This window comes from Elgaria multicarinata, chromosome 7 (assembly GCF_023053635.1).
Source record: "Elgaria multicarinata webbii isolate HBS135686 ecotype San Diego chromosome 7, rElgMul1.1.pri, whole genome shotgun sequence".
NCBI lineage: Eukaryota > Metazoa > Chordata > Lepidosauria > Squamata > Anguidae > Elgaria > Elgaria multicarinata.
Genome location: NC_086177.1, coordinates 97,341,431 through 97,354,095, shown reverse-complemented (window position 1 = coordinate 97,354,095; position 12,665 = coordinate 97,341,431). Strand labels below are relative to the sequence as shown.

Below are 12,665 nucleotides of genomic sequence, written 5' to 3'. Positions count from 1 at the left end.
TCTGCTTACAGAGTGATTAGCACTAGTTGAACTTGTGTTGAATGAGTTCTTCTGTATTGCTGGATGTCTTTTGCCAGAACATCATTGCGGAATATCAAAGTTCAAATAATGCCATTAAGCAACTTTATGAGAGCAACAGTCCTAGGGTCTATCTAAACTACGTCTTTGCCCTGAGGTGGCTCTAAATCATATAGCTGCATCAGCTATATGATGCAGTCATTGATTTGGAGACACCCCAGGGCAAAGAGTTGAAGGTGTGCAAAAGAAAAGTCAGGGACTTATCTGACTTTTCCTGCTTGAGGGAGGTCAGCACTCCGGTGCTGTGCTGGGAGTGTTCCCGGGTGGAAGGTGACCTCCCACTGGTCACTGGGAGCTGGGGGAGGGGGTGGGCCTGGTGAGCCTAATGACTACCAGAAAGCCCACGTTGCCTCCCCCAATGGGAATTATTCGCTGCCATCCCACAGCAGGGATATTGCTGGGTTTTGTGGCAGAGCACCGCCAGCTCGGTGCTGTGAAGGGAGTCCCTAATCTATGCATGTTTAGACATGCATAGAGAACCACCATGGTGTAGTGGTTAGAGTGTTAGACTGGGACTTAGCCATAAAGCTCACAGGGTGATATTGGACCAGTCACTGACTCAGCCTAATGTACCTCACATGGTTGTTAGGATAAAATTGAGAGGAGAAAGGTTCCTTGCAAAAGGGAAAAAAGGTAGGATATAAATGTAATAATGAGAAAGAATCCCGCCCAATGAATTTAATTTTGCTATTCAAGTGCTTCCTGGATAACAGCCCACATCATTTGGTGTTGGTGGTGTTTGGGAGAAATTGCTTCTACCTTTTAAATATGTTTGGAGACATATATTTACATGGAGCACCATAATAGGTGTGAAGAACTTTAGCCCAGAGCTCCCAATGATTACACCTTTGATTCAGCTCCAGTTGCCATTTCTCCCATTCCACTTTTCGGATTCAGTCAAAGTCGAAGCCAGTACTGTTAAATAAGTTCACTGTTTCGGTTTGCTCACCTACAATAACCTCTGCCAATAGCAACTAAAAGCTACATGTGTTTACCAGTCCTGGCTCTGAAAACCAGGCCAAAGGTGTCCCCCTGCAGGCCCAAAACTCCAGTCCAATTGGCTCTTGGTTTTTCTATAGCTCAAAATCGTAAATATGAAGTATGTCTGCCATGTACAGGTCTTTTTCTCCTCCAAGTCTGTCAGAGGTTAAGATATGTTGATCCCACCCCACATACACATCACAATAGGGATGATGGAGCATGCTGGGAATCTCTGGCTCTGGGGGAATCCCATGCAGGCTGCACCATTCTTTTGTTGGCTTCCTTCTTCCATGTAGATGGATTGGGATTTCAGAATAATCTCACCTTGGGTTTGCAGAAATAAAATACACTTACTATCAATTCCAATGTGTCTCTGTCTCTAAAATATTAATTTAGTTGGGTTGACAGATCTCTGGGAACTCAGCAGGGAGGAGCCTGGGAAAAAGAGGCTTCTGGGGTCACTTAATTACTGGTCTGTAATTGCTTTTAATCCTTTGCTCTGAGAACAAAATATGAAGGAGGCGTTTGAGGCCAAGTTCAATTCCATAAAGTAGGGGTGGGCAGAAAGTAGATCTTCAGATATTTTGGACTTCAGTCCCCAGCGTTCCTGACTCTTGGCCATGCTGGGAGGGGCAACTAGGAGTTGAAGTCCAAAACATCTGGAGATCTACCTTCTGCCTTAAAGCACCATTAATTTGGAGGGAGAGAGTGACATCCACCACAAGAAGGATGTGTGGAAGAATGAAGACACTACTCTCTGATTCAAACACAGGATCTGTTTTATTCCTGCGTACGTAGCTACAGACCATCACCTTTGGGGAAGTGAAGCGAGGTCTTTACAAAACCTTTAGCTTTTATTGATAGCAGGAACCCCTAAAACAGGGACTTACTACCATATTAGGAAATTAGCAAAGTCATATTTAGCTGAAAACAGTTTATTATTATTATTGTTATTATTATTTATTTATATAGCACCATCAGTGTACATGGTGCTGTACAGAGTAAAACAGTAAATAGCAAGACCCTGCCCTATTTCTGTGTGAATGAGCTAATACACAGCGAACTTTAGTGTTTCTAATTAGCAGCCTATGTTCTGTACTCTTTGACAAGAAGTTGCTTGCCTTGTCTGTTTCTTTCAAGTACACACAATTCGACATACATAGTTCAACACAGACTCCATTTTTGATTTTTGTAACAATGCAATACAGACTCCATTTTAGGTTATTTAGATGTATCCAAATAGGAATGGGTTCAGAAGAAGGCAACAAAGGCCAACAAGGATACAGACAAGTCATATGTGGAAAAGCAGAAGGAACTGAGTATATACAATTTTAACTGTAGATTAGGGATGGGTGTTCACCTTGATTCTCTGAGCATCAACTTGATGCTCATTTTTTCTTTGTCTTCCGTGAACGCTTGCGATTGCCGTTCAATTTGCCCAAATGAGAAAATTGTGCAAATCAAACAAAATTGTGCGGGTTTTGGGGGTGCTTTCCGAAGTTGCAAAACTTTCCTCCATAGACTAATGTGCGAAATTGTGCAATTTTAAAAATTGCACAATTTTGATTTGCTTTTTCTCTAAACATTTTCAAATCTAAGTGCATGTTTGAGAATTTGTGAACATTTTTGGAGAACATGTTCTCCTGCTTGTGCTTGTATTTGAGGTTGTAAGCCCCCCTCCCCAATGCTGGAGTGTTTCACGAGCTCAAACGAATTTCTCATATACTCTTACTGTAGAAAAGCTCGTGTTAAAGAGGAAGCAAATGCTCTGTAAACAGCAAGGATGCAATGAATTATATCTTAAATTTATCCCCAAAAAGTGTTGGAACTTCGCTATGCCTCTTTCCACCCTAAAACCTAAAATGGAATCCTTTTGAGAATAACTTTGCTTAAAATATGTCAGTTCAGGTAGAAGACCACAGTGGGCTATGGGCTGATACACTTCAGACATTTTAGGCTGTAAAATTAGTTTAAAGGGCTGCCCAGTCCAGGTCCAGTTTAAAGACAAAGAACTACCTTGAAGCTGACCATCAGTAGCACGTGGACTGCAAAATGAGCAAGACACACAGATCACACGGTCCTCCGCACTATGGTATGATATATTGAATTGCTATTTAAATTATAGTTATTATTTCTAAATTTGCATCTATACGTATCACTTAATACATGCAAATTTTATGCAAATTGGTATCCTCATTATGTGCTCTTTTTTTTGTAATACATGTCCTTGTTTTTGGCGATTCACAACTGGCCACCTCTGAAACTCTCCCTCTCCCTCCTTGCTCACCCTTTGGTGACTGTCCAGTGCAATTCTCTTAAGAACAGTTTTGACAGTTCAACAGGAAGGGTGACACGACACTGCTTTTTGGATCTCCTAAACCTGAATTAGCTAGAGTGCACAACGGACTCTTAATATGGCTCTCTTCTTTTCTCCCCCGTAGTAAATGTAAACACATGGCATGCACAGTGGGGAAGGAGGAATAAAGGCTCTCCTGTGATGTGTGAAAACGGGTTAGGCCTTGCTGTGCTGCAGTTCTGCGAAACCTCATACTGCTTAACAACAATATGTGTTTTAGGCCAGGCCATGCAGTCCAGTGTAAGCAAACATGACTCTGGTTGAGAATAAACTGGGCATCTCTTTGTAGAATGTAACATATAATTTCAATGAGAAATCTAGGCTTCTGCTGAATTGTAATTGCTTTGCCACGTAAACCGCAAGGCAAAGATACAGCTGCACAATGGGGGACTTTGTGTGTGTGTGTGTGTGTGTGTGTGTGTGCATAAGATATATATCAGCTGCTAAAAAAGATATGTAACTCTTCAACAAAAGTATAAAGTGTTGGTTATTACCTTTAAAGCCCTACATGGTTTGGGTCCAAGCTACCTGTGGGATTGCCTTCCCCCGTACAATCCCCCCTGCACACTCAGGTCCTCTGGGAAGAATTTCCTTCAGCCAGCCAAAACTAGGCTGACAGGTATTACCCAGAGGACCTTCTCTTCTGCTGCTCCCAGACTGTGGAATGGCCTGCCGGAGGAGATTCGTCAACTTAACAGTCTTTTAGCATTTAAGAAAGCTGTAAAGACTGATCTCTTCCAGCAGGCCTAATCCAGTGGAATTTTAGGATGCTTTTGGGATTTTTAAGGAAGTTTTAACAATATATCCTATGTTTTAAATCAGTATTTTATGTATTTTATACTTACTGCTGTTCCCCGCCTCGATCAGAATGAAGAGGCGGGTAAGAAATAATTTTATTATTGTTGTCGTTGTTGTTGTCGTCAAAGGTGGCATCTATTAATGCTATTTGGAAAATATAGGAGATGGGAGAATCACATGCATGCTGCAGTCAATAGGACTGTTCAAGATGTGAAGAAATGATGAGTCCATGGTGTTGGGGATTCTCCATTGAGTGGGGGGCAGGTTGGAGTAGATTACCCCTAAGATCCCTTCCAACTCTGTGACTGGATGAAATGATATGGGGCTACCAGACAAGATGAGCTGGGGGGAATCCGCACATCGTTCTGAGATCGCTTCTAAGCGACCCCAGCGCGGCGTGAAAGCGATCGTGTACCTGGCCTTTGGAAGAGCCGACGAAGAGACATCCTTCCTGCCGCCGCCGCCCGCAGACCTCCTCGTTGACCGGCGAGGAGAGCTCGGCTGAAGAAGGCGGGGTTGAGAGCGGAAGAAGCTGTCCACCCCGCCTTCTTCCCCCGAGCTCTCCATCCCAGCCGGCGAGGAGGTCTGCGGGTGGCGGCACGGGTGGCGGGAAGGACGTCTCTTCGTCGGCTCTTCCAAAGGCCAGGTACACGACCGCACTGGGGTCGTTTAGAAGCGATCTCAGAATGACGTGCGGATTCCCCCCATGTCTATGAGGCCACACAGTGTTGTCTTGGCCCTGGACCTATTGCAATCCATGATCAAAGCTCTCTTTGACTTCAGTCGTCCAGACTTGGTGCCTTCTTACGTAGGCATTGCAGAAGCTGCAGTTGACTTAATTAAAAGCACACAAACAAATTGTGCTGGAATCCGTAGCATGCACTTTATGTGAGATCATTATTAAAGAATCTAGAAAAGTTGTGTGTGTGTTTTTTCCTTAAATATAGGTTTTGGACAATCACTAGTCTGTCCCTTTAAGTGTGGTTGTTGGTAAACAGTTTAGTGAAAGCAGTTTTCATCAGACTGGAAAAAAGAAGAGGCTGCTGCTTGCTACCTTGGTAAATAATTTGCCTGAGCAAATAAACTTTAACTGACAGTTTGAACCAGAGCTCACTATGATAACCTACTTTATAAATAGGACTGCTTATCAAAGACAGTAATAGTGATGTGTTTAAGACTGGGATTTTTACTTAAGAGGTGCCATGCTGGATCCAACTAATCCAATATTCTGTTCATACAGTAGTCAAAGAGCAACCTACAAGCTGGACATGAGTGCAACAGCACCCATGTTCCCCAGCAAGTAACGTACATAGGTATCCTGCCTCTGATACTGGAGGTAGCATATAGCTATCAGGACTAGTAGCCAGTGATAGCTTTATCCTCCATGAATTGGTCTAAGATCTCATACCGGAATCCAGTGCTTTTAATACATGGTTGTATGTGATACCGTGATTCCAATCCCTGCTGGCAGATGCTAGCCATGCCAGGTAGCTACCAAATATATGTTTAGTGAGAGTTTGTTCACGTTGCCCTTCTTCAGGGCTCAGGATCCACACACAGTCAAGGGTATTCATGGCCACATTACACATTGGGTTGGATCGAGACTGTCTCATGATTAGAGCATATCCATTGAAATCAATGGGCCTTAAGTCAGCCATGACTCAAGTTCCATTGATTTCAACAAGGGAGAGGGCCTTTTCAGTGGTGGCCTGCCAATTATGGAATGATCTCCCCGATGAGGCTCGCCTGGCACCAGGTCAAAACTTTTCCCTTCTCCCAGGCATTTAACAGCATTTAACAACATATGCTAAGTTTGTTTGTTTTTTAATGGACCCCTCAACTGTTGTTGTTTAAATGGATACTGTTGTTTTATAGTGTTGTTTTTATATTTTTGATGGTTTTTAAATTTTGTATTCTTTTTAATGTTCACTGTTTTTAACTTTTGTAAACCGCCCAGAGAGCTTCGGCTATGGGGCGGTATATAAATTTAATAAATAAATAAATAAATTCAATGGGTTAACTCCTTTGGGGGCTGTGATGTCAATGGGGTGGTGAATTTGCTCTGGGTTTCAGACAGTATTCTAAAGGAGCTCTCCAAGGTATGGAACACCTTGGATAGCTCCTTTAGAGTTCTGACCAAAAACTGGAGCAGATTCACCACCTCACTGACATTGGAGCCACAAGCCTTCACTAGTTAACTCTAAGCATGGCTTTGTATAGATCCAGCCCAATACTTTGAGCACATAGCATGCAAGCACAGCATATGCTGAGTTTTTTTAACTGACCCCAGAATAGTTGTTTTTAAATGGATATGGTCTGTTTTTGTTTGTATTTTATGCTTTTTATGGTTTTAAATTTGTATATTTCTTTTTAATGTTCACTGTTTTTAACTTTTGTAAACTGCCCAGAGAGGTTCAGCTATGGGGCGGTATAGAAATGTAAATAATAATAATAATAATAATAATAATAATAATAATAATAATATAATATCCTTACTCAGTAGTCAGCGAATAGGAGGTTGTTCCCTAAGTAAATTGCAGGTGTGGGATAAGAATAATATTAATAAATAAATAAATAATAATAATAATAATAATAATAATAATAATAATAATAATAATATATCCTTACTCAGTAGTCAGCGAATAGGGGATTGTTCCCTAAGTAAATTGCAGGTGTGGGATAAGAATAATATTAATTAATTAATTAATAATAATAATAATAATAATAATAATAATAATATCCTTACTCAGTAGTCAGCGAATAGGAAGTTGTTCCCTAAGTAAATTGCAGGTGTGGGATAAGAATAATATTAATAATAATAATAATAATAATAATAATAATAATAATATATCCTTACTCAGTAGTCAGCGAATAGGAAGTTGTTCCCTAAGTAAATTGCAGGTGTGGGATAAGAATAATATTAATCAATTTATTATTATTATTATTATTATTAATAAAAATATAATATCCTTACTCAGTAGTCAGCGAATAGGAAGTTGTTCCCTAAGTAAATTGCAGGTGTGGGATAAGAATAATATTAATTAATTAATTAATAATAATAATAATAATAATAATAATAATATAATATCCTTACTCAGTAGTCAGCGAATAGGAAGTTGTTCCCTAAGTAAATTGCAGGTGTGGGATAAGAACCACAGCAGAGGGGAAGCCTTTATACCTCCGTGCTGGGGTCCCAATCTGGATTTCATCCCTTATGCTTATTTTAGAGTAGGAAAAACAGGTGCAGCTACATGCTGTGCATTAAAAATATGTCACATCTTTGTCCTTCCATGTGCTGCAGCTACCAAGGCATATTTGTAACTGCTGATATTTCATTGTGGGAAAGAATTTGATATGAGAATTGGGGAAATATGCTTGTAACGTCCCATTTTCATGTGTTAAATTTTGGAGGGTATGAGAGAATAATGTAGAATGAAAGCTCATGAGACTGCCGTCAAGTGCACACTTTCCTGACATTGGGACTTACTTCAGAGTAAACCTGCATAGAATTGTACTAATGGATAGATCCCAGTTTAGTCACCCCTAGTGTTACCTACTGAAATCAATGGGAGTTGAACATTGAAATCAATGGGTTTTAATTTCAATGGGATGTAGGTTTGTCACAAGTAACTCAAGTACCATTGGTTTCAATGTGTCTACAAATTGATTTCAGTGGGGATCCAACCCCATCAGCGTAGAAGCCTGGCAAACTTCCGTTTTCAAATTTGGCAAAATGAATGAGTTAGTCATGACTAACTCAAATGCCATCGATTTCCGTGGTCTACTCTTGGAATGACCTAGGGAGGTCGTGGGCTCTCCCACACTAGATGCATTCAAGAGGCAGCTGGACAACTATCTGTCAGGGATGCTTTAGGGTGGATTCCTGCATTGAGCAGGGGGTTGGACTTGATGGCCTTATAGGCCCCTTCTGATTCTACTATTCTATGATTCTATGACGAAGTCTGGATCCAACCCATTATGTACATCTCTCTCTCTCTCTCTCTTTTTATGCCAAAAATTGTAGCCCTGGGGGCTGTTTTTACTAGGATGATGGAAACGCATGCACACTTTGGGTTTCTCTGTCAAATCCTGGTGTTCTCTCTCAAATCGTATTACATTAGTGAGTATAATAAAATGAATATGGACTTATTGGCCACAGGAACATAAGAAATCTATGTGTTGCCAGAAGAAACCACATAAAAGTCTTCTCTCTCTCTCTCTCTCTCTCTCTCTCTCTCTCTCTCTCTCTCTCTCTCTCTCTCTCTCTCTCTCTCTCTCTCTCTGTGTGTGTGTGTGTGTGTGTGTGTGTGTGTGTGTGTGTGTGTGTGTGTGTGTGTGTGTGTGTGTGTGTGTGTGTGTGTGTGTGTTGGGGGGAGGGGAATCGGGAAGGATGAATCCCGCAGCTTCTTACACTGGAGAGCTGCGATTTGTGAGTGGAACATGATGAAACCTCCCCCTGGACAAATCACATGGAGCCCGTCAACCTCACCAGGTGGGATTAGTTGTAGCTAATAGACTGAGCAAACAGAGTCTTGTGCTCAGTTTAAAGAAAAAGAGGAGCCACTGTGGAGGCTTTTTCAAGAATGCTCTTTAGCATGGCTAAGAAAAACCGTTTCCAGTTACATCAGGTAGGAGCGGGTTTTTGCTTTAAGGAGGAGCAAACCCATGGCTCTTCAGGAGGGGAGGTGGAAATCTTGCCTGAAAAGAAGTGGTGTGTTTTTTTTTTGCTTTTGTTTTTAGTATGGAAATGGAGCCGTTTTATTCATAAATGCCCTTCTCGAGTTGCATCCCTTGTCATTTACGGTTGCAGTAATGGGAACTGTGGCTGAAAGGCAACACGGAACAGCTGGTTTATTCCCTTTTCATCGTAAATGTGGGGTGTCCTTAAAAACGGGCAGCTGGCTGGCTTAATTTGTTAACTTCTGCACTCTTGTCCCTCTGTTTATTCCCAGGTGGTTTCCCTGTTCACTTTTGCTATTGGTGTAAACGTCTGCATTGGATTTACAGCTAACCGTTTTCGAAGATCTGGCGAAGTGGGGGAAGAGGTCCCATTGTCAGGTACAAGAACAAATTTAATTGTCCATTTTGCAGGACCTTGATGCGTGGTGTGGGTGGGTGGCTGAAGAGGGAGCGAGGAGGCACAGGGAGCTCAAAAAATGTAGTTTTACTGTTCCTTTCTGTTCCGGAATATACCAAAGGTTATGTGAAAAAGCTGGGGTTTGTTGACCTTCAGAGCTCACTTATAGGTAACCTATTTACTTCACTCTGTGTGAGAGAGATTGAGACAGACATATTCAATTTATGTTCAGGGTCTGAGGTGAATTAGGTTTGTTTGTTTGTTTGTTTGTTTCGTATGTGTGGATTTGCATTCAGCAATCTCTTCTGTCACTTCAAATAATTTTTATTCCATTCATGTTGACTGGGGTAGAATATAAGAAAAGTTAACAGGGCTAATTTTTAAACACGTGCAGCCCCCTGCCAGAGATATAATATGTGCAATTCCTCTCTGATTGGATTAGTTTGTATTTACTGATGGAAAGAGATTTCTTATTATCTGCTCGCTAGTCATGCTGGCTTCTGAACAGTAGACAGCCAACAGCTAACAGAGCAACCAAGAGGGGGAGAGGAAGAGAGGGAGCAAAGAAAGCAGGTGTGCAATGTCAGGAGTTGCATGAAGCAGATGTTCAGTAACTTACACTTTTCTTTAAAGTTGCATCCCGTTAATTTTAAGGGGGAAGGAAAGGCATGCCAGGACCTCTTCCTGCTCCCTTTTAGATTTTGTCAGAATGCACATTAATGTGAAAAAGAATGAAGTTGGGGAAGGAAAGTACCGCTTCACACAACACGCAATCTGTCTATCAAATTCACTTCCACTGGCTGTAGTGTGACTGCTACCTTAAAGTGCTTAAAAAAGAATGGAAGATTGGATTATTGATGGCCATTAGCCATGATAGCCCAGCGAGCTTCCATGTTTGGAAGCAGGGTACCTCTTAATACCATACCATGGGGGAATCAATGTAGGAAAGGCCAGTGCCTGAACGCATGAAGAAGCCCTGCTGGTCAGAGCAAGGGCCAATTTGGCTTGTCATCCTGCTTTCAATAGCGGCTAGACAGATGTATGAAGCCTAAGCCCTCCTCTCTTGTTTGACCCCTGCATTGGGTATTGAGAGATATGCCACATCTGAACATGGACATTTATAGCCAGCTTGCAAACTTCCCAAGTCATCTGGCTACTTGGCCTGCTCAGAAATCTAACCCCATATTTATATTCTTATGGATCGGCAATTCTAATATACTTAAGTAGTGTTCTTTAGTACCCTTGACTGGAACTGTGATTTCTCCAAAAGGAACAGTATGACTTGGGCAGACTTCCCGAAGCTTGTGCTCACCAGATGTGTTGGGGCTGCAAGCCCCATCATTCCCTAGACCTAAGGTTTATCCCAGGATCGTCCCAGGGTCATCCCTGTTCATGTAAATGACGCACAGGATATCCCGGGAGCAGACAAGGACGACCCTGGGACAACCCTGGGATAAACCTTAGGTCTAGCTAAGGCCCCTGTCAAAATGATCTGCCTTCCCCAGGCTAGTGCCATCCAGATGTTGGGACTGCAGCTTCCACCATGGGCAATGGCTATGTTAGCTGGAGACAATGGGAGTTGCAATCCAGCAAATCTGGAGGGCACCGGCTTTGGAAAGGTTGGTTTAATGTGTTGGACATGAAGAAGATACGAGACATACGCTATGGTGGGATGTGGGAGAGGGCTTTCTCTGTTGTGGCACCCTGGCTGTGGAATGCCCTCCCCTTGGAGGCCCGACTGGCACTGGTTTCATTCCGGTGCCAAGTTAAGACATGGCTTTTTAACAAAGCCTTTGATGGCTAAATTCACCAAGCCTGTACATAGTATTAATTGGTTTTACTGTTTTAAAATTCTGTACTGGTTTTAGTTTATTAATGGTTTAATTTGTTTTTAGCTGTGTATATTTATTGTTTTATATTGGCTGTGTGATTTTATCTGTATGTTGCTCTGAGATCCTTGTGATATAGGGTGGGATTCAAATGTAATAACAACAACAACATTTCATCTACAGTATTAAGCTTCTCTGGTGACTTAGAGCTTCAAAGAATTTTCAGCTATTTAGGGTGTGTGGGGATTAATTAATTGGAGCATTAAAGTTTTTTGTTTTTTTAAAAAATTAAGCAAATCTGAGCCTCATTCAGGACAGCTTCTGACTGAGTAATTTACTAACGAGATAAAAATGGCTTGATAAATTTGAATGTCATTAGGTCGTGATGTTCCCTTGTGGACAATTTTGGCAGACACATCACAAATGTGCCCTTCTTTATGCTGTATCATCCCTTTGTTTTTTGTTTTTTTTACTGGTACACAAAGCCTGTTCACATTGGTAGCAGTGAAACTGCAACCGCATTGCTGGCGATATTGTAGTGACCACAAGCAGAACGTGTATGTGTGCGCTTCCTTTGCCAAAGTTGTTTTTAATGTATCAGTGTAATAGAAACAGGATGTACAAAATGTGAGATCAGAAAGCCTTGTGTTCCAGAATCATAAATGGGGGAACGATGGCCTGTGAAAAGGAGGGTGTGCTGTTCTGTTGGATAACTTACATTTAACTGGTAACAAATGCTGTGATCAAAGGCGCCTGCATTAGACTTTGATAAGCACATATGATTCCTATTATTAGTAATGGGATCTGCAGATGGGGCAGAAGTTCTTAGAAATGGCAAGCTGGATGTCTGTGACAGAGGCCTCTTACACCTCTGCTGCATTGGCTTGTGCATTTAAGTGCTTAACATCCCCTTTGAACGAATTCTGCTGTCCAGTCCAGCTGCTTTCTAAGTTTACATGGAAAATGTCTTCCCCGTCTGTTGCTGAAGATAGCTTGCGTTGTCCTTGCAGGTGCTGGAGGGAGTACTTCCAAATTCCAAACATACGGACAGAGTTAGTGAAACGGCTCAGCTGCCGTTGGGAGTTGACTGCTTTGAAAACCTCTTCACACTGATTCCTGAAGGCAAACTACCTTTTTGGAGATTAAAACACACCCACACCAGTTCTTTTGGCTGTGTTTGGCCACTCTGTTCACTGTCAAGAATGGCCAAAACGTGTGCTGGAAGCTCTCACATCTTGACTCTGGCAACTTGCGCCACTAGTCATGTACACTTGGAAGCTTTGAGGTGCAAGCTGCTGTAGACGAGATCTGAGAACTCCCCTTTAATTTGCTCATATAGATATGGCATTTATATGGGTTTTCTAAACCTGTACTTCATGGCCACCAGATGAGTGGTTTTATCGTCATCACCTTGAAGCATATTCTTAAGTGTTGGGAAGGTTTTCATTAGCAGGACAAACACGGATCTCTGTTTCTCCTAAATATGTTGGCGCTAAACAGTCATCTCTTCTGCTTAAAAGTACTCAGCTCACTGTGGCATTGATCA

At 41.8% G+C, this 12,665-nt stretch overlaps 1 protein-coding gene across 4 annotated transcripts in view; it reads left to right on the top strand.

Annotated features, from left to right (window-relative positions):
• The window catches only part of ENPP2 (ectonucleotide pyrophosphatase/phosphodiesterase 2), a 105,464-nt gene that overhangs the window by 20,077 nt on the left and 72,722 nt on the right, over positions 1-12,665 (top strand). The window contains exons 1-2 of one of the 4 annotated variants that reach the window (XM_063131087.1): positions 8,596-8,841; positions 9,166-9,271. In XM_063131087.1, coding sequence (XP_062987157.1) covers positions 8,797-8,841; positions 9,166-9,271 — 151 coding nt within the window. In that variant the 5' untranslated portion in view covers positions 8,596-8,796. Of the gene's footprint in view, positions 1-8,595; positions 8,842-9,165; positions 9,272-12,665 lie in introns of those variants that run through there. The other 3 variants (XM_063131084.1, XM_063131086.1, XM_063131085.1) reach the window with 3 other exon arrangements.